Source organism: Chenopodium quinoa, unplaced genomic scaffold, assembly GCF_001683475.1.
Source record: "Chenopodium quinoa cultivar QQ74 unplaced genomic scaffold, ASM168347v1, whole genome shotgun sequence".
Lineage (NCBI taxonomy): Eukaryota > Viridiplantae > Streptophyta > Magnoliopsida > Caryophyllales > Amaranthaceae > Chenopodium > Chenopodium quinoa.
Window position 1 is genome coordinate 21,608 of NW_018743391.1, and position 25,388 is coordinate 46,995.

A 25,388-nucleotide genomic window follows, 5' to 3' on the forward strand; every position below is an offset into this window, starting at 1 on the left:
GGATGTTGCGGTTTTTTTTAACCTGATATGCATTTTTTTTCTAATCTTGTGAAGAATAAATAAATTAAATAACTTCTAATTTGAAAGAAATATATAATGTTAATTTTATGAAATTTAAAACACTAATAAAAGTTGGTTGAGATGGTAAGTGTATATCCTTTATTTGTTGAAGGTTACGGGTTCGAATCTAGATTAAACCATAATTTATTTATTTTGTTAACAAAATCGTTCCTTTAAAAGAAACGCCTTTTAATATATAGTATAGATATACTTTGTACTTTTTGTATTCCATATATTAAAATTAATTTAGAATATTTTGTAGTAATTATTCTTTATATTCCAAATGGGAAAACAAAAAAAAATAAAAAAAAAATAAAAATGGAGAGACTAAAAAATGCTTTAAATATTGAAATTAACACAAATAATTAATCATCTTTGGTAATCAAGATACAATTTTAAGGCTTTTAAATTCAAAAGGGGAAAATATGTAAAAAGACATTAATAAACACAAATAATTAATCATCTTTGGTGATTCAAGAGATAACTTTAAGACTTTTGAAATAGAGGCAAATATGTAAAAGAAATTTTTTAGGGATATGATTGTACATACACTATTCATAATAGCTTTCTTATATATTTATAAGGTAGGGATATAATAGTATCAATAGTTTTGAAAAAATAAAAAAAATCAGTCCAAACCGATCTGGTACGGGTTTTTGGACTGGTTTTGCTAGTCCAGTTCAGTTCTGTTTCGAGCAAAATCAGACTGATCCCAATCTCCTTTTCTTGAATTTTCCAAATAAATTTTATGTTTGCTAATGAGATGACTATTTTATAAACAACAAAAAATGATGGTGTTTAATTATCAATGTAACTAGTAAGTACAAATTTAACAGGAAAAATTGATAAAAATAATCTCAATTTTCACTGGTTCGCTCAAAATTATTCCAACTTTGAATTATTTCTAAATAATCCGAACTTTGAACATTATTCGCTTAAAATGGTCCCAACCGATCACCAACCTGTTATAGCAGGTTACGGTGACACGTGTCACCACATGAATGGTTGAAAAATAAAAACAAAGTTAAAAAAAAAGGAACTTAAATTTATTTTTTTTTTTAAAAAAAAAACTTAAATAATTAACAAAAACCCAGCCCCACCCACAACCACTGTCCTACCACCAGCCACGATCTTCCCGGAACCACCCACCTCCGTCGCCTCCTGAAATCCCCGCGCCGGCGTCCAGACCCTTCCTCTAGCGTGCCGACGCCGGCATTCCACTCCCTTACCATCACCTATTCCGACCACAAAACCACCATTATTAGAACCCGAATTCCTTAAAACCACCCAGCCCCACCGCAAAACCCTCCAAACGACCATCCCCATCCTTGGAACCCTAGTCGCTAGGGTTTCGGAGTGGGAGAGAGCCCATTAGAAGGTTTATTTCGGTTAGGGGTGTATGTTCGGTTTTCGGTTTGGATTTAGTCCAAATCCAATCCAATCCGAAATATAATTCGGTTTTCAATTTTCCAATCCGATCCGATCCGAATTTCTCTCTTGATCCAATCCGAATTAAAATTCGGTTATTTGGATCTGATCCGAAAATCCGAATTATAATACATTATTTTTTTAGCGCCTAATACAATTATAAAAATAAAGCTTTACTATAAATAAAAGTCTTCAAAATCATGATTAAAATACACAGTTAAACGTTAAGTCATTAATTAATTAATACAAAGTCTCTCTAATTTATTTTATGTAGTATTATGTATTTGAGCTAAACTTCAAAATATACAAGCTTAATTTTACAATTCGGTTTTTGGTTTGGATTGGATCCAATTAGGGTCAATCCGATCCAATCCGAAAATCCGAATTTCCAAAAAATCTCAATCCGATCCAAATTGATAATTCGGTTTGGATTGGATTGGATTGGATTTCGGTTTTTATCCGAATTATGGACACCCCTAATTTCGGTGGGGGTTTTGTTGGTTTAGGGGGGAGTGGCAGCGTCGGAGTCGGTGCGGGGGAGAGGGGTTCTGGGCGCGGCAGCGATTAGGGCGAGAGATCGAGGTTCTGGGCGGTTGGAGGAGGCAGCTGTTGGGAAGTTGGTGGTGGATGAGGTTGTTTTTTGGTTTTTTTTTTAAAAGTTTATTATTTTTTTATTTTTTTTATATGTTTTTCACAAATCATGTGATGAAACGTGTACGGTGTACCTAAAAAAAAACACTCTAACAAGTTACCGGTAATATGGGACTATTTTGAGCAAATAACCCTCTAAGTTTGGATTATTAGAAATAATCCAAAATTAGGATTATTTTGAGCGAACCAACAAAAGTTGAGATTATTTTTACCAAATTTTCCAATTTAATAATGGTTAAATTATTTTATCTCCTTTCCCTCAAAAAAAAAATAAAAAAAATAATAAAAAAAAAAACATTTAACCTCCTATTCAAGTATAATTTTATATCAGAAGAGTGCAGCTCCATCTTAAAATGCAAGGTCAAGAAGTTACCTTATGTCCTTACATTAATAAATCAAACAAGATAAAAAATTACCTTTACTTAATTTTTGAGATTGGTAGCCATGACTTAGTGTGGAAGCTTAAAACTTCAATAATTAACCGTCGGAATTGAGACTTTGAGAGACGATGGCAAGAAAGAGACTCCATGGAATCTCTCCTCCAATTTACGAGCCATTGCACCAGGTAATTGAATTGATTTATAGAAGTATCCGAACTCCGAACTTCAGTAAGATGAATGGTGTGTGCAAGCTTATTTCTTTTACACAAGATAAATTTGCGATAGTAAACTTATAAAACGACATGCTGTGTTACAAAAACGTTATAAACAAAAGTCCTTAGATATTGTATATATATTACAGCACCCACAGAGCAACTCCCATCACGATTATACCTGTGGAAGTTGCAAACTAGCATCCATACTAAAGAAAACTTGGGCATATCATATAATCTCCCTCTTTTATTCAAGTATAATTTTATATCAGAAGAGTGCAGCTCCATTTGATTAGTGAATAAATACTACTTTCTAGGACTGAACGTCTGATCCCATACAGGGCCAGGCATGGAGATAAAGATGGGCTGAATCTATGCAGATCGATCTATAACTTATGTGGAGAGCCAGAATTAATGGAGAGAAGAAGAGCTATAGTTTACACAGATCGAACTGATAATTTTATGTGCTAAAGCCATAACCAAATGCTACTGACCAACCTATTCATGCACTAACAAGCTTATTATGACTGGCTGCCTGTCCAATAACTGATATGAATGGATACAATTATGTTACATCATCTACATTTTCCACGTCGCTTTCCATAACTAGTAAAAAACAAAGGTGCATCAAGTTCTTGGTCAGATTGGATACTACTGTTACAATGAGAACATGCTGTTCTATTCCTCGTCAGAATGTGTACAATAGAAGGAATAGGAATCATGAGCTAGGTTCTGCAGCAAAAAGGGATACTTGAAATCAGAACGTTTTTTAGGACACATTTGCAAGAAAATAGTCCCAAATATTGCAGAGAATTTGAATAGCGTAAAAGGCTAAAAGCCACTCTGAATTGAAAGCTCGAAAGAATGTTTAGTAGACAAATCAGCAGGAATGCAGGATTATCAAACATGCAAACACAGCAAAACATATTACAGACAGGAAAGGAATAAAGGATTACCTGTTCTTGTGAGCGGAAATACATGAACGGGGTGTAGTGAAGGAAATTTGAGACTCTAGATGTATATATATCAGCATATCTGTATTTGGCAATTAAACAAGGAACATGCAAGTCAGCCCACGTAAAGCCAACAAGATACGAAGTAAAGAACAACAGCTGCCCCAATAACAATTAAAAAAAGAAAACTCCATCTTTTTACAAAAATAAAGCCTATGGACAGGAACATTTATTCACCCCTCTCCCCCAGGAATAGACCAGTTTGATTGAAAAAATTAAAAATAAAAATAAAAATCAACAGGGAGAGAAACATACTTCTCAATTTGCCTCATTAAGTGGCTTTTATCCCAAAGGCCTGCACGAGAAAGAAAACCCCACCTGATTCAAGGGGTTAAAAAGTAAATTTCATGTCAAAGTCCCAAAAAATACGCTTGCATTAGTATAAAAGGGCATGGACTAATAGCACTATTTCAATAAGTGAAGGCTTAAGTCAAGCTAATATGTTTGCAGGAATCATATCATACAACCAATTTGCATATCGTGAAAGCTGGGTTACATCTTTTTTTTCTTTTTTCTTTTTCTTTTTTCTTTTTTTTCTTTTTTTTTTCCTGAAACAAGCTGGGTTAAATCTCATTTGTCAGATTCTTTTGTTTTCTTTTTTTGCGCTGGTGAGCTGGGCCAATACAGTAAGCCCTAATCAGCCAGCAGCCACTGAGACCAACCCCACATACAGCATGACTAAATCCTACAGCTCTTGAGATCTTATACCTTTTATTAAAAAGCTCTCCATCCGTTTCCAACATCGGTGCAATCTTCTCATCTAGTTTTTGCATGACAATAAGCAGCTTCTGCATGCTTTCTGTGAGTTCTTTATCATCCAGTTTGGTTGCAGCAAATGTCTGCAAGGCCATAAGTTTATGGTTAGAATAAGACTAATAATTTGATAAAGGTTTTACTTTGTATCATGCCTGAATTTCCGGGCATTCAACTTCATCATGATCCTTAATTAACAAAGTATCCTTAATTACAGTTGAAACTGATTATATAGTTGCAACCCAGAGAGAGCCAAAAACAAGCACAGGATTTTTTTTTTTTCCCATGCTGGGTTCAGGCAGTGAGTATTTGAGCATAGAAGCTGCAAGAGTTTGCAAGAAACATTTAGAACACCAATGACATCAAGTCATCAGCTATGCATATACAGTAACTCTAGAACACTTATTCACCCACCCAATGATTGGCCACAACGTGTAAGCCCTTCTCCCTTATTGAGCTATTTGTTAACCATGTTCCTCCCTCTTTTTAAAGAAGAGGTGTTTGAAATGCTAAAATTGCAACAAATAAAGACGAAAAGATACCTGTGCAGGTCGATCTTTCATTCGCCTCTGAAGAGCAAGGCGAAGTTGGTTGAAAAGATCTCCAAGAACTTCCTTCTGATTTATCAACTCTATCAAAGAGGCTCGATGAGCTCGGCTACCAATCAATGCAGTATACTACAAATGAGAATTTTAGATCAGTTAAGCTGTCATCGTAAATAAATAAAAAAAGGCAGGGACTTTTTATATATTAACCTCATCTTCAAGTTCTCGGCAAATCAATGCCGTACGCCACCGCAAGTGAACTTTGGATTGGCTTACATCTGTATATATATGGTCACCAACATATAATATTTCATCTCCTTGAACACCAAGAGAGCTTTCAACCATTTGGGCACTACCACCTGAATACAGACCCCCTGCATACATAGCGAAATATTACCAAGCAGTTAGATAAAAAATATATATAGAATACACGAGATTATATCATATTCAAACAATTTATATACTGCAACTTAAGGAAAAAAAATCCATGTCACTTATCAGGATGTATAACAAAATAAAGTGTACACGTCACCTGTACATGCTTTAAAACAAGGACGCATTAAGCCTTCTCCAGTCACCACTTCATACATTGGGTGTGACATTTGAAAAAATTCTGGCTTTCTGGCAGAGACTATCACCTTCAGAGGACAATAAAGCAAAAGTTACGAAAGAACACATTTATGATAGAGCTCTATCACAAATAAAGAAGATAATCCATCACAGCAGCATTTCAAGCAATAATTTCAAATTGAACAATTTACTTAGAGGAAAGAAATGTATGGCCTAAGCCACAAACCAACTGCACCAAAGTATACTTACACAGCATGATTTGCATCCAGTTCTGCAGTTTCAGTTTACGCTTTACAGCCTAGTACAATTTAACAAAAAGCTGCAATCTGCATTTCAGGTTCATATACATCACTACATCAACTACCATCTCACTGGAGAAGATCCAGGTTTATTTTTTCACAGATCTAGACAGTAAAGATCCACTGATCATCACTCACCCACTATTCAAGAGTTCAAGTTGCCTAGAAGCTTTCTCATCAAAACATTTAGTTTTCTTGTGTTCTCTTGGTGGGTGGTTGCAAAATATTTTTAGTTTGCAGGTTGACTTAATTAATAGGACACATACGGGTTTATGAATTCTACCACGAAGAAGGCATATACTCTTAGTTTGAATTTTGAAATTTGACTTAATAGGACAGAACAAATTTTGGTGGAGCAGTTTTACCAATTACTAAAGCTGTCATTTTTAGTTTAATACTTCCTCCGTTTCACTAAAATTGCAACACTTCTCACTTCATGCTTGCCAATGCATTATATCAATCACTAATATCTGTAATCATCAATAAGTGAAGATTATAAAATTTTGATACTGTGAAAGTATAAATTGAGGAGAATCTAACAAGATCCCACATGACTATATATAAATCACAAAAGTCAGAACAAAGTATGTAAATAGCGTATAAGTCAAATTGTTGCTATTTTAGTGAAAGGGAGGAAGTACATGTTTTAAATATAATAGCATCAAACCATCAGAGGATATAATAAACCTGCAGCAAAAATGATACATTATGCTCCTGAGAAAGATATCACAATGTTCAGCCATAGTGCATAGAAAATTTGGTCATAGTCTTTAGAAAGGAAGGGTAGGAAAAATGAGTACACAACACAACCAAGTATAAGGCAAGTTCAATTTACAACTAATATATGTTCTAATAAGAGCATATGTGTTCAGATAAGTTCCATAACTGAAAATTGGATGACCAGAACACACCAAGTCTCATAGAAACAGCTGAAGTACGTTCTAATATGTTCATATATGTTCAGTTAAGTTCTATAACTGAAAATCGGGTGAATAGAACACACCATTAGTCTCACAGAAACATAGTCTCCTGAGAACCAAAAATAATACAAATTTAGAGCTTCGATAAAAATCAGTATTTCAACAAGCACTTCTTTAGTGGACAATTTCTTCAGGGTTGGATAAATGTCAACAGTAACCACATATACAGTAAAGAACTAAAGATGGTTGGAGTACAAAGGCTTAATTTTCCAAGGAAAGGCAAGTGCTATCCAAAACTTTCAAGGAGTTATGTGCAATAGCACCATTAAATACTAACAGAGCAAAATACAAAGGTATGTCCCAAATAAGCATACCATGTCAAAAAGATCTCGCCAATCCATGTCATTAGGAAGAAATCGGTTGAAGGAATGTCGCATCATTTTGTCGGTATAATGAAAATCCGAGTTGGTTATCAGCAGAAGCTTTTTACCAGCCTGATTAAATTAAGTAGAGCATCATTAGATCACAGCTCACAATGGGTAATAAAATTTAATTAAGAAAATCCATACCTCCTTTTGATCTAGGAGAGCCAAAGGCAGATCTGGATCAGGCTCTACAAAGAGTTCAGGCTTTGACATAATCTCACTCTGCAAGGAAATTTACGGATTCAGCTGAAATTTCTATAGCCATTTTCAGAAAGATGTAAATAGATGAACAGGAACATGACCACCTTAAGTTGTCCTTCGACATGTGCTCTGAACAAGGCCTTTCCAACAGCCTGTAAAATATACATTAAGTGTCAAACATGTGAAAAAATTATTATAAATCGCCTTAGTAGTAAAAAGGGGGAAAAACAAAAAAAAAGGGGGAAAAAAAAATTAAGCAGGATATTACCTTGTAAAGCCCCTTATAATCAAGTGGACCAATCGCAGCTTCAACTGCACCTTCATCTAGCCTGTCAACCAGCTGCATTCAAAAATATTTTCAATCAACAAATTGAAAACTAATAGCTACAAATATATCATAGAAAAATAAATCATCTTTCTATTGGCACACTGCTCATCCCTCTAGAGAGACAAAGGACTACAAAGACGAAACATATTTTCACGTATTGAAGTATCCAACAAGCAACATATTGACATAAATATTAGCAAACTAATCAAGAGGACAGCAAAGGATGCAAACTTAAGTCAAGAGGCAAAGTGAAGAAAAAGTAATTACTGCATACAAAAGATTGGTCTTATCAATATAATGACTTGGCAGGAGCCAACCAAAAAAGAAATATACTCCAGAGTAGCAGTTGAGATCAGAGAGAATTGAAAACCTGCATATAAGCTACTGCTTCTGAAACAGAGAAGAGTGTATTAAGAAATTCCCATCTACTCTCATTCCTTAGATCAACCAGCTCCCTCCCGTATATTTCACTTCCTTGCATGGAAGAATAAAAACCATTAAAAATCAAAAACATCATAGAATAATGCATAATATAGTTAGCAGAAACCACAACAGGGAATATGTAGCTTCAGTGTGCAACATACACTTGCCAGTATAAGCTCTACCTCGACTCTAGGTACGCTAGTTAGCATCTTATCAATTAGAAATGGATACACAAAATCTAAGTAGATTGCACCTCAAAGTAATCAACCATGACCAACTACCTACTGGTAACAAAAACACAGTTCTATTTAGATACAAAAAATACGCACTAAGCTCTTTGTACACGATCTTTATAATTTCATAATTATTTATGAGCTAATCTGATTGCAGCCAATTTATAAGAACTGAAGCCTAAAGAATCACACAATCCCAAACAGCCACGAACAAGAACAGAAACATAGTAGTCCAACCTGCAGAGAAGATCCTTAACCCCAACACCCCCAACACTTGAGTTTAAATTTCAAAGGTAGAGCACAAGAAGCTATGGCCAACAAATTGATCAGTAGCTTCTACAAGTACTTCAAAGTAGCAGGCCACAAACATTAGTTAGCACTTGGCAAGGAGGATTGCAATTTATGCCACAAAGTAAAGGCTATTTGAAACATCACTATGACATCACTATATGATAAGATCTAGACTCAAATTTATCAGCAGTTGCTCATTCATACAATGTAAACAAGAACCCCGTCAAGGATACTAATATCTAAAGTTCCAGATGGCCACCTGAGGTAGTGAAATGCAAGGCTATGGCTATGGCTGTGAACTTGGCAAGTAGATAAGGAACGGAGAAGGTAGTTTTTTAGTCTGATAGCCAGGTTATCATGAATCACCTCTAAAGCTCTATCTTTGTCATAGAACATCTAGATTTAGTTCTTGAGGATATTCTCTATTTTTAGCAAAAAAATTTACTTATCTTAAGTGGATACAGGTTAATAGGGATGAGAATCATGTTGCCCACCACCTCACCAAGCTAGTGGCCATTGGTATTGAGCAAGTATGGGTAAATCGTTGCTCTAAAGAGGTTTCCTTTCTTTCAAAAAACAAAAATAAAAAACTAGTATTCACTCCTCACAAAGTAGTACAGTGTATACATTATTATTATTGAAATGTATATAAAAGCCACCCCCATTCCTCCCCTTCCTCCTCTCTACCCAACCATCCCTCTCCCTCCCACCCAAATTAGTTGCATCACATTTCCAAATTGCGAACTCCTAGGCAATTTTTGGAGATGAGATAATAAAAAATGGACCCATGTGATAAGAGAGAGATAGAGAGTTTATTAATTAAAAAGGAAAGTGATGCAACTAATTTGAAACTTCTGTTTTAGGAAAGTGATGCAACTAAAAAGAAACGGCGGAAGTAACAATAAAAGAAAAAAGAAACAAAATTAACACCAATTCTCAATCCCTCCCAATCAAGTGAATAAAGAAGACAGAATCAAAACTATTTCAATTTTCAACAGAAACGGTCTCAAGGAAAGTTTGTGGTTACCTCACAGCTCTTGTCGATAGCATTGTTGTTCCATGCATAGCCCTCTTTATATAACCAAATCGATCTGCCTTAACTAGGTTGCCTTTCTCTTTATCTATGACAAGGCCTCTGATAACCTAGCAAGAATGAAAAGATGATGCAAGCCAAAGCACACAATCCATAGATGCAATCTGATTAGTATCACGCATAATAGCTTATCTGTTATTCTGCATAACCAAAAAAAGGCTTACCAAGTTTGGATCAAAGGAAAGACCATCAACAGGAAACCCCACATTCTTCAAGTTCTCCATGCAATAATCATACGCTCGCCCTTCCCAGGCCTAGAGCACAAAAGTCATACGGTAGGATTAGAGCTGACTATCAATTTGATTCAAGGAAAGGTCTAGCCAAAATATGTTGAGTCAAAACTTGATGCCAAATAAGAAGTATATGCTATTCAATCTCCATACTATCAGTGAAAGCTCGGCATCCAAACACCCCTAATTCTGAAGCACAATAGAACACCCAAAGAGCTGAAAGAGTGACTTCACCTATTTTGTTCAGATGTTCCACAAAATCCCAACTGCTGCCTAGATTAGATATCCGTACCAACCACACTCCACATTTCTCAGTGTGTGTCTATGTATGTATGTGCACATGGCCACATGTACATATGTGGGAGTGTGTTTTTGCTTTGTAAGAGCATGTTTTATTAAGCAGTAACTGGCTTGATAAAATACCTGTAGTCCTGTACATTGTTGTTTATCATACTTCTTTAATCAGAAATGGAGACAAGCCTATGCAAATTCATTCACATAAACTTATATTTTCCATAGTTCATATTATTGTGCCAAATGTAGTTTACTGTATGCAGTTAAGAGCATAGCTTGATACTCAAGGAATTAGCAATGGAAGAATATGAATATGTTCCTTTCAAAAAAATTGTTCCTTCCTCTAAGAAATAGATAGGTTGTACCCCTACCCCACAACCATCACAAGCCCCAACCTGATCAGAAATGTGAGTGTTGATCACCAAATGTAGGAAAGCTAGCAAAGAAATAAAAAGAGCTTGGATGTGCCTAAGAACACAGCTGCAACAAAGTTTTACGAATAGAGCCAGAGTATACATACATGCCCCATGTGAATGAAGTGGCTCATAATTTTTTTTAAGATGGGGGATTGCTTGAGAGAGGCTAGTCACTCCAAATAAAAAATTACTTCCTCTCTTTTTTTGATGCAACGTTGGGAGTTACACGCTTGCCAGTGCCAATGATTTCTTTAATTACCTTTTAGCAAAAAATACAAAAAAAAGCTGATATTTCGAAAGTATATGTTAACACAAATCTAACAAGATCCCACATGACTATATTTTCCCAACATATAAATCACAAAAGGAGCTTGTGTGAATAGTGCAAAATTCCATGTGTTGTGGTTATGAAAGAGAGGAAGAAGCAAGTTTTTTAGGCGAGGCCAATTTTCTCCTAAATTTTCTATAAACTTGCCTAAGAAGTCAACTAAAGCTGAAAATTAACTAGAATGGATCCCAGCTTTGGCAAGAGAGGTGTAAGAGTACATGGTTTACTGTTAACGAGTTAAATACTGATAGAGAAGCCCATTTTAGGAAGAAAAAAAAAAAGCCACAAAGAAAGTTCAAGAAAGAGAAGCTCACTAAGTAAACTATAATAAAGGTACCAGACGTAGTAATTAAAAAACCCTTAAAGAGCTGTAACAGTACAAGCAGATGTGAGGACATATAAATAACTATAAGAGCTAACTAAGATGCAACTAATGCTCATTATACATATACATAGTAATTTGCAGCAAAATGCAATTCCACAACCACATACAATTGAGGCGGACAAAACATCTCAAAATTGATAAGCTAATTCTACTAAGAGCCAAGAGATGATTTAAATTAGTAGAGAGTACCATGACATTATAATGCATCAAGGTGTAGTCCATGTCATATCCAATAGCACTTATTGACCGAAGATTCAATGTACGCGTGCAAAATATACCACGAGGAGAATGTGTAGCAGAAAAGGGAGCCTGCAAAATAACCACAGAGAAAGTTTATAGGCACCAATGCACCGTAAGACCTTCCAACAAATATTTGAAATCATGGTTCAATAGCTCTCTAAGAATTTCAGGAAAGAGAAAATTTGATGATGAAGACAAGGGAAAACTTAGCAAAGAGGGGAAGGGGTACTTGGGACAATGAATTATAAAAATATCTACAAATTAACAGTGGCATATCACAGAAATACTTGTCTCATAAGTCAATAATATCAATACTAGCACAGTAACAACAATTTTACATGAACACTATATTAGGTATGTTAAGAGGGATACGCATCAATATCCCATGCAGCAACCAAAAAAAGGCTTAGGCCCAAGCCATGAAATAAAAAGATTCTTCTCACCCAAATATAGTATAAACTACTGACAAGAGCTTAAAAGTCCATGGCAATAGGAATTAGAAAATGCTTCCAAGCATCATCATAACACATCATATGGGTAACTAACGCTTTGCAGCACCTACTGTATCCTAAATTCAGAAGAAACAGATATCTCGGAAAAGGTAAACAAGGATGAAGTTCATGTAACTCTCAAATTTACCCCTTTCCACACCCCATCCTTCCTCCCGGAAAAGAACAAACAAGCCTACAAATCTGATTACCTTCCCCCCAAAACAGAAAAAGAAGTCTACAAATCAGATTACCTGCCCCATTTCCGGTTCCTACTAGAATAAACCTCCAATTCTTAGACATGCCAGGTTCAAAAACATTATGAACATGTTGTTCATGACCTTTTAATACACTTTTATCAAACCTGGAAAACTCTTGTTTAAGAACAAATATAAACTTTACTGTCAGCTTGGAAACCTTCAATTCAGAGAATTGCCAATATGCCAAGTTGCAATGCACAATCATAACTATGCAGCCTTTTCTTCTCTTTCTTTCTAAGGTTCAGGATAAGGCAAATGCGCCTATAGATGCACACGCTATCAAAAACCCGAGTTTCTTGCACAAACATCACTTCCCCAACTAAATTACTCAACTTGAAATCATGCAATACACCCACCTCCCACACAAAATAATCAACACAACGCGCTGGCACACATACACACATATAGGTCATACACACACAAAGGAGCAAACATTTACCGGAATTCCCAAGTCACGAAGCAACCTCTCAGCTTCATCAGCTTCCAATTTAGCTAATTCCTCAATAGGACCTTCCATACCAGCCTGTCTTTTACCACCTATAAACCCCCAAATTTCAAATTTCAAAATTCAGCAATAATCCAACAACAAAAACCCATTAAAACAAACAATCAAACACCCTAAAATCTTGAATTAAATCAGTATGATTCCATACCAAAATTGTCAAAATTGACATTAAAGTCCCCTTTAGTGCTCTCTCCTAAATAATCAACATCAGACTTATTACTCGGCGTGACAGAGAAAGCCGGGCCCGTCGTAACAGCCGCCTTCTCCCCGGCAACACACCTAAAAGGCGTCAGCTTTCTGGGGTTGGCTGAAAATGCAGTGAACGGAGAAAAGATGGGAGTAAAGGATGATGATGCCACCATTGTTGTAAGTGGGGAAAACTTGGTAAATTGGTAAGAACCAGTTTGCCACTGCAATGGAGTTTGCATTATTTTTGGTAATGGCAGAAAATTTGAGAAATTGTTGTTTCAAAGTCTAAAAAGATTGGGATTTGGAGTAGTAGTGTTTGAAATTTGTAGTATTACTTGGGAATAATTGGGATTTGGTAAAGATGAATTGAAAATGTTCTCTTCTTTAAATTCTGGATTTTTATGCTTTTGTTGGTTGCATTTGTTACTTATGCTTTGATAATGATAAAAAAATATCTAAGGTGATGTGACATTGAGAATTCAGGCATGAGTATGGTGGGTTTATTGTGGACTAGAGGTCAATGATGAAGTACGGACAATGGAGTATTTATTGTCTACGGAGCTGTTCACTTCACTTTAATTTCAGTTTAGTTCCGTTTAGTTTCAATCAATTTAGTTCAGTCTACGGAGTTGTTCACTTCACTTTAATTTCAGTTTAGTTCCGTTTAGTTCCAATCAATTTAGTTCAGTCTACGGAGCTGTTCACTTCACTTTAATTTCAGTTGCAAATTTATTCATTGACCAATGAAAAAAAAACATCTTTCAATTAAAAACTAAGTACTCCATATCTAAAAGTTAATAACATAAAAATAATAAAATATGCTAATTGTAAAATATTCAATAATATGCAAATGAAGATTTAGTATTATGAATATGTATTATTTTAATGTTCATTTTTATATGCGTAAATGTTCATTGTTACATAATATAATAAATTTTATAAATATAACTAATACAGTACATGATAAATAAGTGTTTTAGTATCAAAATGAACCTTTAAATATATGTAAATGTTCATTTAAATAAAATGCATGTAATTGTTTAGTATGAAATTATCATGAATAAAAATAAAATGAGCATGTATTAATATGAAAATGAACATCTGTATATAATAAAAAAAATTCAATACTTTTTATATAAATTTTTTAGAAAGGTTGTTTGCAGGAGTTCTAAAAACTTTATGAGAAGGAATTTGTAAATTAGAAATAATCATAATATCAGCTTCCAAAATTTACATATATATTTGTCTTTTAAATTGAAAATCCTAGTATATTAAAAATGTACATATTCGGATTATACAATTGTTCAAGAAAATGTTAAAAAAAAAATGTTAAATCATTACTTCAAGTTGTTTAGATTTCTAAACATTTTTTATTTTATTTATGAACATGTTACTTTCCTAATATGAATAGTGTTTAGGATGGAGATCATCCCATAAAAGGTTGGTGTGTCACTAACTCAATCACTACTTTATCCATTTCACTCTTAGAATTTAAATTTTTAAGTATTAATTTAATAAATTTTTTTTTGTTGACGAATTGGCTGGCAATTTGGGACATCTTTCCCTAAGATGAACATAATAAGCTTCTAATATATACATATTTGCCTTTAAAAATGCACATGTACTTATATCTTAGGATAAATTGGTCATTATATATTTATAATATACGAAATAAATAAATGTGGATGTTTGAAAGTAATTAACATTTGAAGTTCAACTAGTATTAAAATTTGGATGAATATCATTAAATTTGAAATTGAACATTTAATAAAAATGTAGATAAATATTTATTAAAGTGAATAAATATGAACATTAGCCAATATATGTACAAACCATCAATATATGAATGAACATTTAGCAATATAGAAATGATCATATTTTTAATATGAAAATATCATTTATCAGAACTCTAATGATTGTCTATTAATATGTGAATGGTCATATGCTAATATATAATGAACATTTATCAAATTGAAAATGAACACTCAACAAAAAGATTTTTTTCGTATTTTAATAGATACACTATAGGTTGTGCAATTACTTTGTTCTCATATGGCTATTGCTTTAACTGTATTGTCAATATATCTATAACTCAATAACTTAATGTACATGTATCAATTAATATGACAATGAACATGCATCCATTTCTAAATGATAATATTTCTATACAAGAATGAACATTTATTAAAGTGTCAGTACGTATGAAATTCAAACAAAAACTTAACAAATATCTTGATTGTGCATTTAAATTATGGGATTGAACAATTGTAATAATATCTGTATAAACATCTACTAAAAATTCAAAATATACATCTATTAATATCGTGGCTATGTATCTATATGAGAATGAGCACAAGACTTTGATAAGAACATCAAATAATTTATTTATAATAATTAGTTTAAATATAGTAAATTTGAACATTTGACGCTCTATATACATATATGATATGAAAAATAACACATGAAAAATTATTATTTTTAAAAAAAAAAAACAAACGTAAAAATGAACCTGAAAAAGTATAGAAAGTGACATGAACAACAAAATATGTAAATGAGCATCTACTCATATATAAATGAGCATATATTGGAATGATAAAGAACTTGGCATAAAAATTAATGATTATGAAATATATGTGGTTAAACATCTAAAGCTCTGCTCACCTTTTTAGTCTTGCATAAAATATATTTTTGTGTTAGGTGTGACATACAAGGAAGCAAGCTAAGTAGTAAGTACTATATATACTTAATTACTTACTACTCCATACTGTACATAACAAAAAAGTATTTGTAACAATCAATGCACATTATTTACAAAATGTGAATGAATGCCTATCAAAATTGAAATAACTAACTTATCAAAATAAAAAAGAATATTTATCAATACGAAAATGAACATTTATTAATACGTGAACATACACCATGTATATATCAATAAAGCAAAAAAATATATATTAAATGAAATGATCATGTATCAATATGAAAATGAACATTTATCAAAATGAAAATGAACATTAATAAATAAATAAAAAATAATAATAAAAAAAAAAACTACTTTAATAAATCTTCTTTCCTAATTTGTGAAAGAAAAAGAAAGCAGTTGTGCTTATGATAATTGTCAATTAGAAAGAGAAAGTATAATTAGAGACTAAAAATTTAAAAGGCACAAAAGTTGATGGGAATGAAATTCAATCAACGAAATTTTAATTTGTTGATTGAATTTTCCATAGAAATGACTAGCTAGTTGAAGAACAAATCACACACTTCTAACTTTTTAAATAATTTGCCTTTTCAGTTTGCTGAATATAATGCTGAAAGTAGGCAAGGAACTGGTAATTATTAATTATTAATTATTAATTATTAATTATTAATTATTAATTATTAATTATTAATTATTAATTATTAATTATTAATTATTAATTATTAATTATTAATTATTAATTATTAATTATTAATTATTAATTATTAATTATTAATTATTAATTATTAATTATTAATTATTAATTATTAATTATTAATTATTAATTATTAATTATTAATTATTAATTATTAATTATTAATTATTAATTATTAATTATTAATTATTAATTATTAATTATTAATTATTAATTATTAATTATTAATTATTAATTATTAATTATTAATTATTAATTATTAATTATTAATTATTAATTATTAATTATTAATTATTAATTATTAATTATTAATTATTAATTATTAATTATTAATTATTAATTATTAATTATTAATTATTAATTATTAATTATTAATTATTAATTATTAATTATTAATTATTAATTATTAATTATTAATTATTAATTATTAATTATTAATTATTAATTATTAATTATTAATTATTAATTATTAATTATTAATTATTAATTATTAATTATTAATTATTAATTATTAATTATTAATTATTAATTATTAAAACTTGCGGTTGGTCTTCATGTTAAAAAGCAATGCTTTGTTTTGATATAAACCGCTACTTGAAGGTTCGTTTGGCATAGTTATGGTTTTCTGTTTTTTGGTTTTTTGTTTTCTAAAAGTATATGATATGAGTCCCATAATGAATAAAAAAATTATATAAACTTATTAAAATTATGATAATTTTGAAAACTGACAACAGAAAAGTGGAAACACCTTTTTCTTATTTCCTGTTTTTGGTTTTTAGTCTTTTTTAAAAGGAAAGTGAAAACTAAAACTGATTCCAAACAAGCCCTGAATTAGCGGTTTTTAGTTTTGAAAGCCGCTACTTCAAGTGGCTGTTTTCTGAGTACAAGTAGCGGTTTATAGCTGGACCGATAAAAAAAATCGGTTTATTTCTTTTAGCTTACGTGGACGGTATAATGGGAATTAATAAAAGATTGACCGTAATTTGGGAATTAGGTGTTTTGCTAGCATTATTTAGGGAAAGAGCTCAAAAAAAATGAAAAAGAAATTAGAAATAATTAAAAGAAAAAAACCAAAAAATTAATAAGAATCACAATTTTGCTTTTCCTTCCCTTTTATATAGAAACTTTATTACAATATCCATCATGGCAACCAACATGGCATTCACGTCAGATCAATCTCAGACCATTAAAATCCCTCACAACTAATCCAACGGCCAAGATTCATCCCATACGCATGGCGGGAACAAGCTAACGCGTGCTTAACAGAAAACAGCAATCGCTCCACAAACTTGACTCCCACTTCAACTTCTCTCTCCTCCAACCAATCACCTCTCGCCACGTACCCCATAAATCCTCCTTATACACACAACCCTCACCTTCTCCCTTCTAGAGTTCGAAAAATCAGGAGAGAGAAAATCCTAAAAACTTGAGCAATCATCAATGGCGGTGTTAAACGGCGTCGTTTTCAAGTCTTCTTCTTGCTGTTACACTACCCAGATTGGAAAAGTTTCTGGGAATTCAAGAAATTCATGTTTTTTGAATTCTGAAGTTTGTTTTAGAAGAGGGAATCGAACACCCAGTTTGAGGGAATTGAAATTAAAAGTTGGGAATCATGGGTTTGAAGATGAAGGACACTTAGATTATTATAATTCTGGGGTTGGAGTTGGGGTTTCGGTTTCTCCTGTTTGTGGAGGGAAAAAGGGAAAGGGGAAAAAAGGGTGGAATGGGATTCCGGTGAAAAAGAGGATGAAATTGTTGAAGGGTTTGGTTAAGGATTTGTCGACTTTTTCTGAGTTAGGGTTTGGGTTGAATTTGGATTCTGATAATAATCTGGGTTTTGCTGTTGATGATGATAAATCCAGAACTATTTCTGTAAGTTCACTTTCTTTCTTTCTGATTTGTTTTGTTATGCTAATTTGATGTTATGTTCATGCCTTAAATTTATTTTGTTTTTTGTATGTTAATTTGATTGATAAGTGTATACGTTAATCCAGAACATAATTTTATTTTGGCTAAAACTTGTACACCACGGGTGTATTGAATGCAACATGTTAATTCGGTCCTGAAGTGCTTAGGGTAAACTTTTGTGTGATTGGAGGTGATAGTGTTTACGTGTAAAATACACTCGTTGTATACAAGACCTTTTGCGTGCGATTATATGTTCCAGTTAAATCGGAATATGCAATTAGATTGTATATTGGGGTTTAATTGCTTTCAGGTTTATTCATCTAGGTTGTGAAAGAAAGTAGCTTTATCAATTATTCTAATGAATTATTAAGGGTTTTAGAAGCTTTTTTTTTTTTTTAAATTTCTCAAGCAATTGATCGTTGTATTAAATTCCTGATTATTAAACTCTCTTTGATTTGTTGTACTTATTGGTTTAATTTTTGGACAAATTTGCAGCAAGCAGCAGAGACACTGTTAGCTCAATTGAAGCTTCTAAAAGCAGAAGAAGAAAAGATGAAGAATTGTGAATCTTCCTCTTCCTCTTCGGAATCGAGTGACAGCGAATGTGATGAAGTGATTGACATGAAAACTATGAAAAACAAGACTGTTGTTCGACCTATTGAAACCAAGGAGATTCATTCAGTTATTGAGGAACCACAAACAACTACACCAACCACACTGTTAGCTCAATCTATGAGTGAGCAACTTCCTCTAAACTCAGAGCAGAAGTGCAGCAATATGATCCTTGATTTGACCTTAAACAAGGATGTAGGAATCGAAGTTCTAGACTCGGAAACTCTGAAACTGCATCAGCCAAGAGTGGAAAGTATAGGGAAGAAGATCGAGGTTTGTATGGGCGGGAAGTGCAAGAAATTAGGTGCCCCGGCATTGATGGAGGAGTTTCAAAGAGCAGTAGGCAGCGAGGGAGTTGTTGAAGGGTGCAAGTGCATGGGCAAGTGTAAAAGTGCACCTAATGTCAGACTTCAGAATGGTAATGTAGGTGCTGATTCTGTGAAAACTAGTAACCCTCTCTACATTGGTGTCGGTTTAGAAGACGTAGAGTTGATCGTTGCAAACTATTTTGAAGAAGAGGCTAAGGATCAATTGCGCTTTGCTGTTGCTGCTGTTTCTTCCTGAAGAAATTTTATTGCCATTACAAGTATTATTTCAGTGTCTGAACTGAAAGAGGAGACTAGTGAGATGAAGCTGTAATATTTCTGGAAATGTAGAATTATTACTTTGGAGAGTCTGATTTCTTATTAAGGTTTTCTTCTTTTTGGTAAACCTATTGACCTATTGTACATAAAACTCCAATTCATTGTATAATATATACTACTTGGTAATGTGTATTGATTGTGTTTTAGAAACGAGAAAACTAGAAATTGAATAGAACAGTGATTATTTACTCAACTAGAAATTTCACTCACCACTAGTAATTTTCACTTATTATTTCTAATTTATTTAAGGATTTTTTGTAATTAACCACCCTTAGAGCATTGCCACTAATGAGCATTTTTTTGGTTGCCCAATCTCTCTCTAACCACTTTCTCACTCCTCCTCCCCATGGGCATTTTCTTGGTCATTTTTTTTCTATACCAATGGTCAAAAATTATAATCCCCACCAATATTTATCTCTCTTACACATCATTAAATTTGTAATTTAGTATTTCTTAATTTTATTATTAACAAAATTTGGTATTGATTAAATTATTTATGAGTACAATATTAATTATAATAATAATAATAATAATAATAATAATAATAATAATAATATTAAAAGTATGACTAATTATGAGGGAGAAATTGAGAGAAAATGTAAATACAACAAATTTATGTGAATTTTGGAAATATGAAAATATAGGAAAAATGGGTCTCTATTTGTAGGGAATTTTGTTTTCTAGCCGTTGGTAATTTTTTTTTTTTTTTTTAAATTTTAAAAGAACAAAATAACGGTTACAAAAATATAACCGTTGTAATAATCAGGAATTTCCTGATTGGTCCAAGCTCCCTGACAGGACACGTGTCGGCGCCTGATTGGGCGTGCTGACGCGCCTGTAAGGGGTGCATTTAGTAATTTTTTTTGCTTTTCCTTTCCTCAAAACGCTGCGTTTTGAGTTGAAGCGCAGCACACGCTTCCTCAAAACTAGGGCTGGCAAAAGCTGACCCGACCCGACAACCTGACCCGAACCCAACCCGAAATAAATGGGTTTTGATAGAGATTTTCAACCCGTTTATATAATTGGGTCAACCCGAACCCGACTTGAAGTTAAATGGGTCGGGTTCAGGTTGAAAATCCCAACCCGAAACCAACCCGCATAAACCCGTTTATTTAATTGGGTCGGTTTCAGGTGGGGTCAACCCGAACCCAACCCGCTTAACTTAAAACCCTAATTTTAAAATATGGGCCAAGCCCAAATTATCTAACCCTAATTCCCTCTTTCTCTCGCCGCTTTCTTTCACTCAAACTCTCTCTCTTCTCAGTTTCTCTCTCTTCTCTCCTCTCTTTTCTCTCTCTAACTCTTGAAGATTGAAATAAAAATGCTTGAACCTTGAAGATTGAAGCTTCATCTCAAACATTCTGAAGGGTAATAATCCTATTATTCGATTTTTTATGAGTTTGTTTGCTCATGAGTCATTTGTTTATGCAATTTCCTGATTTGGTTATGCAATTTTCAGATTTCTTTGATTTTTTAATGCGATTTTTTGCTATTATGGTTTATGTATGCTTTGTTTATGTGATTTAATGATTTAATGTTGTTCGTTTGTTATTTTCTTACTCTGCAATTTCTTTCGAACATTTGATTTGTTATTTACTTATTTTGCGATTATTTGCGATTTGTTTATGCGATTTTTTGCCCTGATTTGATTTTCTTACTCTGCAATTTCATGAGTTTGATTCTTTATGTCATGACTCATGAGTTTATACTTCTGTTTTTCATGTTTTATCTTTTATGCCATGAGTGTAATTCTTTTTTTAATTTATTCACAGATGGCTAATAGCCCTAATCCTGATGAACCCATTGATCTTCCGGATTCTGATTCAGATGATGAAGTTTCTGATTCTCATCAAACGGAATCAAAGAAGAAAACCTCTAATGTCACCTCGCTGAATAAGCCTGGAATTCATTTCAAGCGCCAACGAAAGCTCACTTCAGATGTGTGGGCAAATTTTGAATTCCTTGATAAACCTGACGAACAAGGTAACATCATTTGCAAGTGTAAAAAATGTGGGCAGAAATATAATGCTGAAAGTAGGCAAGGAACTGGTAATTTAAAACGCCACATTAAGAAATGTAAAAAAAGGACCTTTAAAGATGTGGGTCAGATGATTATTGATTCAAGCAGTTCTGGTTCTATGATGAATAGGGTTCTACAATTGATTATGATATTGTTCGTGAGATGTTGTCTATTGCTGTGGTGAAACATGATTTGCCTTTTCAGTTTGCTGAATATAGTGCTGTTAGGAAGTTGATTAATTACATAAATCCTGATGTTAAACTTGTGTCTCGAAATACTTTGAAGGCTGATGTTCTGAAAATGTTTAAGAGGGAAAAAGATAAACTTAAGGAGGAGTTGAGTGTAGTTAAGGGTAGGATTTCTCTTACATCTGATTGTTGGACTTCAATTACTACTGATGGTTATATGTCTTTGACTGCCCATTTTGTTGATAATCAATGGAATTTGCAAAAAAAAATTCTGAACTTTCGTTTTTTGCCTCCACCTCACACCGGTGTCCATATGTCTGACCATGTCTATGATTTGCTTAAAGAGTGGGGTATCCAAAAGAAAATCATGTGTATTACTCTTGATAATGCTTCCTCTAATGATGTGTTTGCTGATGTAATTAAAAATGAACTTGATTTGGTATGTGGGGGGGGATTATTTCCATGTGAGGTGTTGTGCACATATCCTAAATTTAATTGTGCAAGATGGGTTAAAAGAAATTAATGAGGCTGTTGTTAAGGTGAGAGAAACTGTGAAGTATTGTAAAGGGTCTCAGGCTAGAAAGCAACGTTTTTTGACTTGTGTGGCACATGTTGAACTAGACTCAAGTAGAGGATTGAGACAAGATGTCCCTACTAGATGGAATTCAACTTATTTGATGTTAGAGGATGTTTTGTACTACAAAAAAGCTTTTCTTCATTTTCAAAAGGTTGATGCCAATTACATTCATTGTCCAACAAATGAGGAGTGGGGGAGAATAGAGAAGTTATTCAGATTTTTGAAGGTCTTTTTTGATGTGACAAATGTTTTTTCGGGTACTAATTATCCTACCGCTAATGTATACTTCCCAAATGTGTTGAAAATCCGTTTACTCTTGAAAGAGGAGCTTGAAAATTCTGATAACTTCATGCATAAGATGGCAGCAAGAATGAATGAGAAATTTGCTAAATATTGGACCAACTTTAGCATAATCATGGCTGTGGTTGTTGTTTTAGACCCTCGATTTAAGTATGAGTTTGTGGAGTGGGCTTTTAAGAAGGTGTATGGGGAAATAGAGGGTACTAATGAGTTGGTGAAGTTTAAGGAAAGGTTGGATTATTTATATGGTGCTTATGTGACTGAGGCTTCCACAACAACACCACGAACAAGGCGCCGTTCTTCTAGACAGCCTAATGAAGAGCAAGTTGATGTTGCTTCTGATTCTTTTATGATGGTAACTGTGAACACTTGCTTTTTGTTTGATAATCAGCTTTAAATTCTGTTTTTTGTATGCTTTATTGTAATTTTTGTTTAAACATCTTTTAGGACTTTGATAACTTCTCTTCTAGCAAATCATATGTTGCTGCTAAATCTGACTTGCAAATCTACTTGGAAGAGCCATTGATTCCTCGTGCAACCAACATTAATATTCTATATCATTGGAAAACAAATGTTGTGAGGTATTTTGGACATGTAACTCTTGGAAATATTTTGGACTTGTTGGCTAGCTACTTTTCAAGTTTTAGTTGTTGTTGTGAGTGTATGAAACTATGAAGTATGGACAATGCACTAATGCAGCAGGATTTTCTTGAATTATGTTGTTAAGTTATGTTTGCTTGAATTATGTGTTGAATTTGAAGTCTTGAATACTTGAATCTTACAGGTTAAAGAAATTAGTCAAATTACAGGTTAAAAAAAATTACAGTATAAAGAAATTAGTAAATTACAGGTTTTTATTTTATTTTTTTTTAATTAAAAAAAATCAGGTTTAGGCGGGTCGGGTTCAGGTCGACCCGTTTATAATCAGGTCGGGTTCAGGTTGGTTTTTTTGACCTGTTTAAGTAAACAGGTCGGGTTCAGGTTGGGGGGTCCTGACCCGTTTATGTAAACAGGTTGACCTGAACCCAACCCGACCCGACCTGCTTGCCAGCCCTACTCAAAACGCTGCGTTTTGAGGCGTGGTGAGCAAAAAAAACGCTATTGCCAGCGTCGCACGTGGGGCCCATTCATTCTTGGTTTGATTTTAATTTTGCCCAAACTTTGATCAAAAAATGTTTTGCCCATGGGCATTTTTTATTTAGCCCATTGATGGGGACTTTTATTTTTGGATTAAAACCCAAAAACTCCTCATGGACATTTTTCTCCCCATTGGTGAGAGTGCTCTTAAATGTACCCTATGTTGAATTAACCACCCATTTTTTAAAAAATTAAAAAATACCACCCCTAATTTACCACCCCTCTTATATTCCGGCCAGTTTTCTGATTGAGGGTTCATGGGCCTTCACTACAACAGTCCAACACAACCTCCTTGTCGGCAACCAATCTTCCCCCAACTGTTGGCAAACTAAATCGCCTAAAAACCCCAGCCTCGGGCCCTCCTCCACCCTGAAAATCACATCTTGTTGAACAACCCCCGGAGAAGCACCAATCGCTCCCCATTCACTCGCCTGAAAACCGTAACATATCCCTAATCCCTCTCCTAAAACTCGTATCCCCACCCTTCGCCTGAAATCGAAACCCTAAGCCACCCTCCACAACCCTGTAATCCCCTAATAGCCTGAAACTCCTCACCTGAAACCCTAACTCCGAAACTATCCTAAAACAAGGAGGGGGGTTGAAATTGTTGAGGGGGAAAGGAAGGGGGCCGAAAATAAGGCCGGAAACAGAAAGGAGTGCTAGAGACGGGAAAAGAAGGGAGTGCTAGAGACGGGAAAGGGAAGAGAGGTGCCGGAGATGGCAGGGCTGCTGCGCCACCGGAGGTGGCATGGATGAGTTTCAATTTTTTTTTTTTGTAGTTTATTTTTTTATTATAAAATACTAACTCAAAAATTGGCCGGAAAACTGGTCGGAATAGTGGTAGGGGTGGTAAAACCTACTGGTTTTGTAAATTAGGGGTGGTATTTTTTAATTTAAAAAAAAATGGGTGGTTAAATCAACATAGGGTACAATTAGGGGCGGTTATTTACAAAAAAATCCTTTATTTAATTTTGTTTTTAAATATAGCTAATATATGCACCTGTGGCCTGTGCACAGTTGCACATACAGATACTGGTTTGCTTAAGTCCACTTTTGATGCTTGTTCGGATGTTCTTGACATAGTGGATTCGATCATCTCACCGGAAGACAATGCCTTGCTGCAATTGCATTATTTGGAGGAAGTTTTTGCGGCCTTGGGGCAAATGCAACCCTGTCCTGTAAAAAACAGGCATCTTTTTTTTTGAAAAAAAAAGCTCTTGGGTTTCCTTTGCAGCAAACATGAACTAAGTTTGTTTGTTTGATCCATTTAATTGAGCACACTTGGTTTTGATCCGTTTGAATCAAAATCTATTGCTCCGTTTGAATCAAAATCTAGCTTGGGTTCTCTATCTCAGTTTGAGTTCATTACCCACAAAACCCAGTATATACACATCCCCCATTCCCTCCCTCGTTGTACACATTAAAAAGAAATTGTTATTCTATGTGAATC

General features: G+C 33.6%; 2 protein-coding genes across 2 annotated transcripts; one reads left to right on the forward strand and one right to left on the reverse strand.

Moving 5' to 3' along the window:
- Window positions 1-2,811: 2,811 nt before the first annotated feature.
- On the reverse strand, window positions 2,812-13,651 carry LOC110738606 (5'-nucleotidase domain-containing protein 4-like). Its single transcript, XM_021918998.1, has 17 exons — window positions 13,120-13,651; window positions 12,906-13,003; window positions 11,668-11,787; window positions 9,990-10,079; window positions 9,760-9,875; window positions 8,156-8,255; window positions 7,726-7,797; window positions 7,562-7,609; window positions 7,401-7,478; window positions 7,206-7,325; window positions 5,575-5,680; window positions 5,253-5,416; window positions 5,040-5,174; window positions 4,453-4,583; window positions 4,000-4,062; window positions 3,688-3,766; window positions 2,812-3,463 (listed from the first exon to the last, which is right to left on the reverse strand). The coding sequence occupies exons 1-17, from the start codon at window positions 13,397-13,399 to the stop codon at window positions 3,410-3,412; spliced, it is 1,854 nt and encodes a 617-aa protein (XP_021774690.1). The 5' UTR covers window positions 13,400-13,651; the 3' UTR covers window positions 2,812-3,409.
- A 4,260-nt stretch (window positions 13,652-17,911) lies between these two features.
- On the forward strand, window positions 17,912-19,909 carry LOC110738607 (diacylglycerol O-acyltransferase 3, cytosolic-like). Its single transcript, XM_021919000.1, has 2 exons — window positions 17,912-18,424; window positions 18,956-19,909. Exons 1-2 carry the CDS (start codon window positions 17,993-17,995, stop codon window positions 19,634-19,636), a joined length of 1,113 nt encoding a protein of 370 aa, XP_021774692.1. The 5' UTR covers window positions 17,912-17,992; the 3' UTR covers window positions 19,637-19,909.
- Window positions 19,910-25,388: the final 5,479 nt, after the last annotated feature.

What these genes read in the sequence shown, in the direction of transcription:
- LOC110738607 (XM_021919000.1), top strand. Translation starts at nt 17,993, where the DNA reads ATGGCGGTGTTAAACGGCGTCGTTTTCAAGTCTTCTTCTTGCTGTTAC. An exon ending in ATAAATCCAGAACTATTTCT is followed by an intron (nt 18,425 to 18,955) that starts GTAAGTTCACTT and finishes ACAAATTTGCAG; the next exon opens with CAAGCAGCAGAGACACTGTT.
- LOC110738606 (XM_021918998.1), bottom strand. Translation starts at nt 13,399, where the DNA reads ATGCAAACTCCATTGCAGTGGCAAACTGGTTCTTACCAATTTACCAAG. An exon ending in TTCGTGACTTGGGAATTCCG is followed by an intron (nt 11,788 to 12,905) that starts GTAAATGTTTGC and finishes GTTATTTTGCAG; the next exon opens with GCTCCCTTTTCTGCTACACA. An exon ending in GGCGAGATCTTTTTGACATG is followed by an intron (nt 5,681 to 7,205) that starts GTATGCTTATTT and finishes TGTCCTCTGAAG; the next exon opens with GTGATAGTCTCTGCCAGAAA.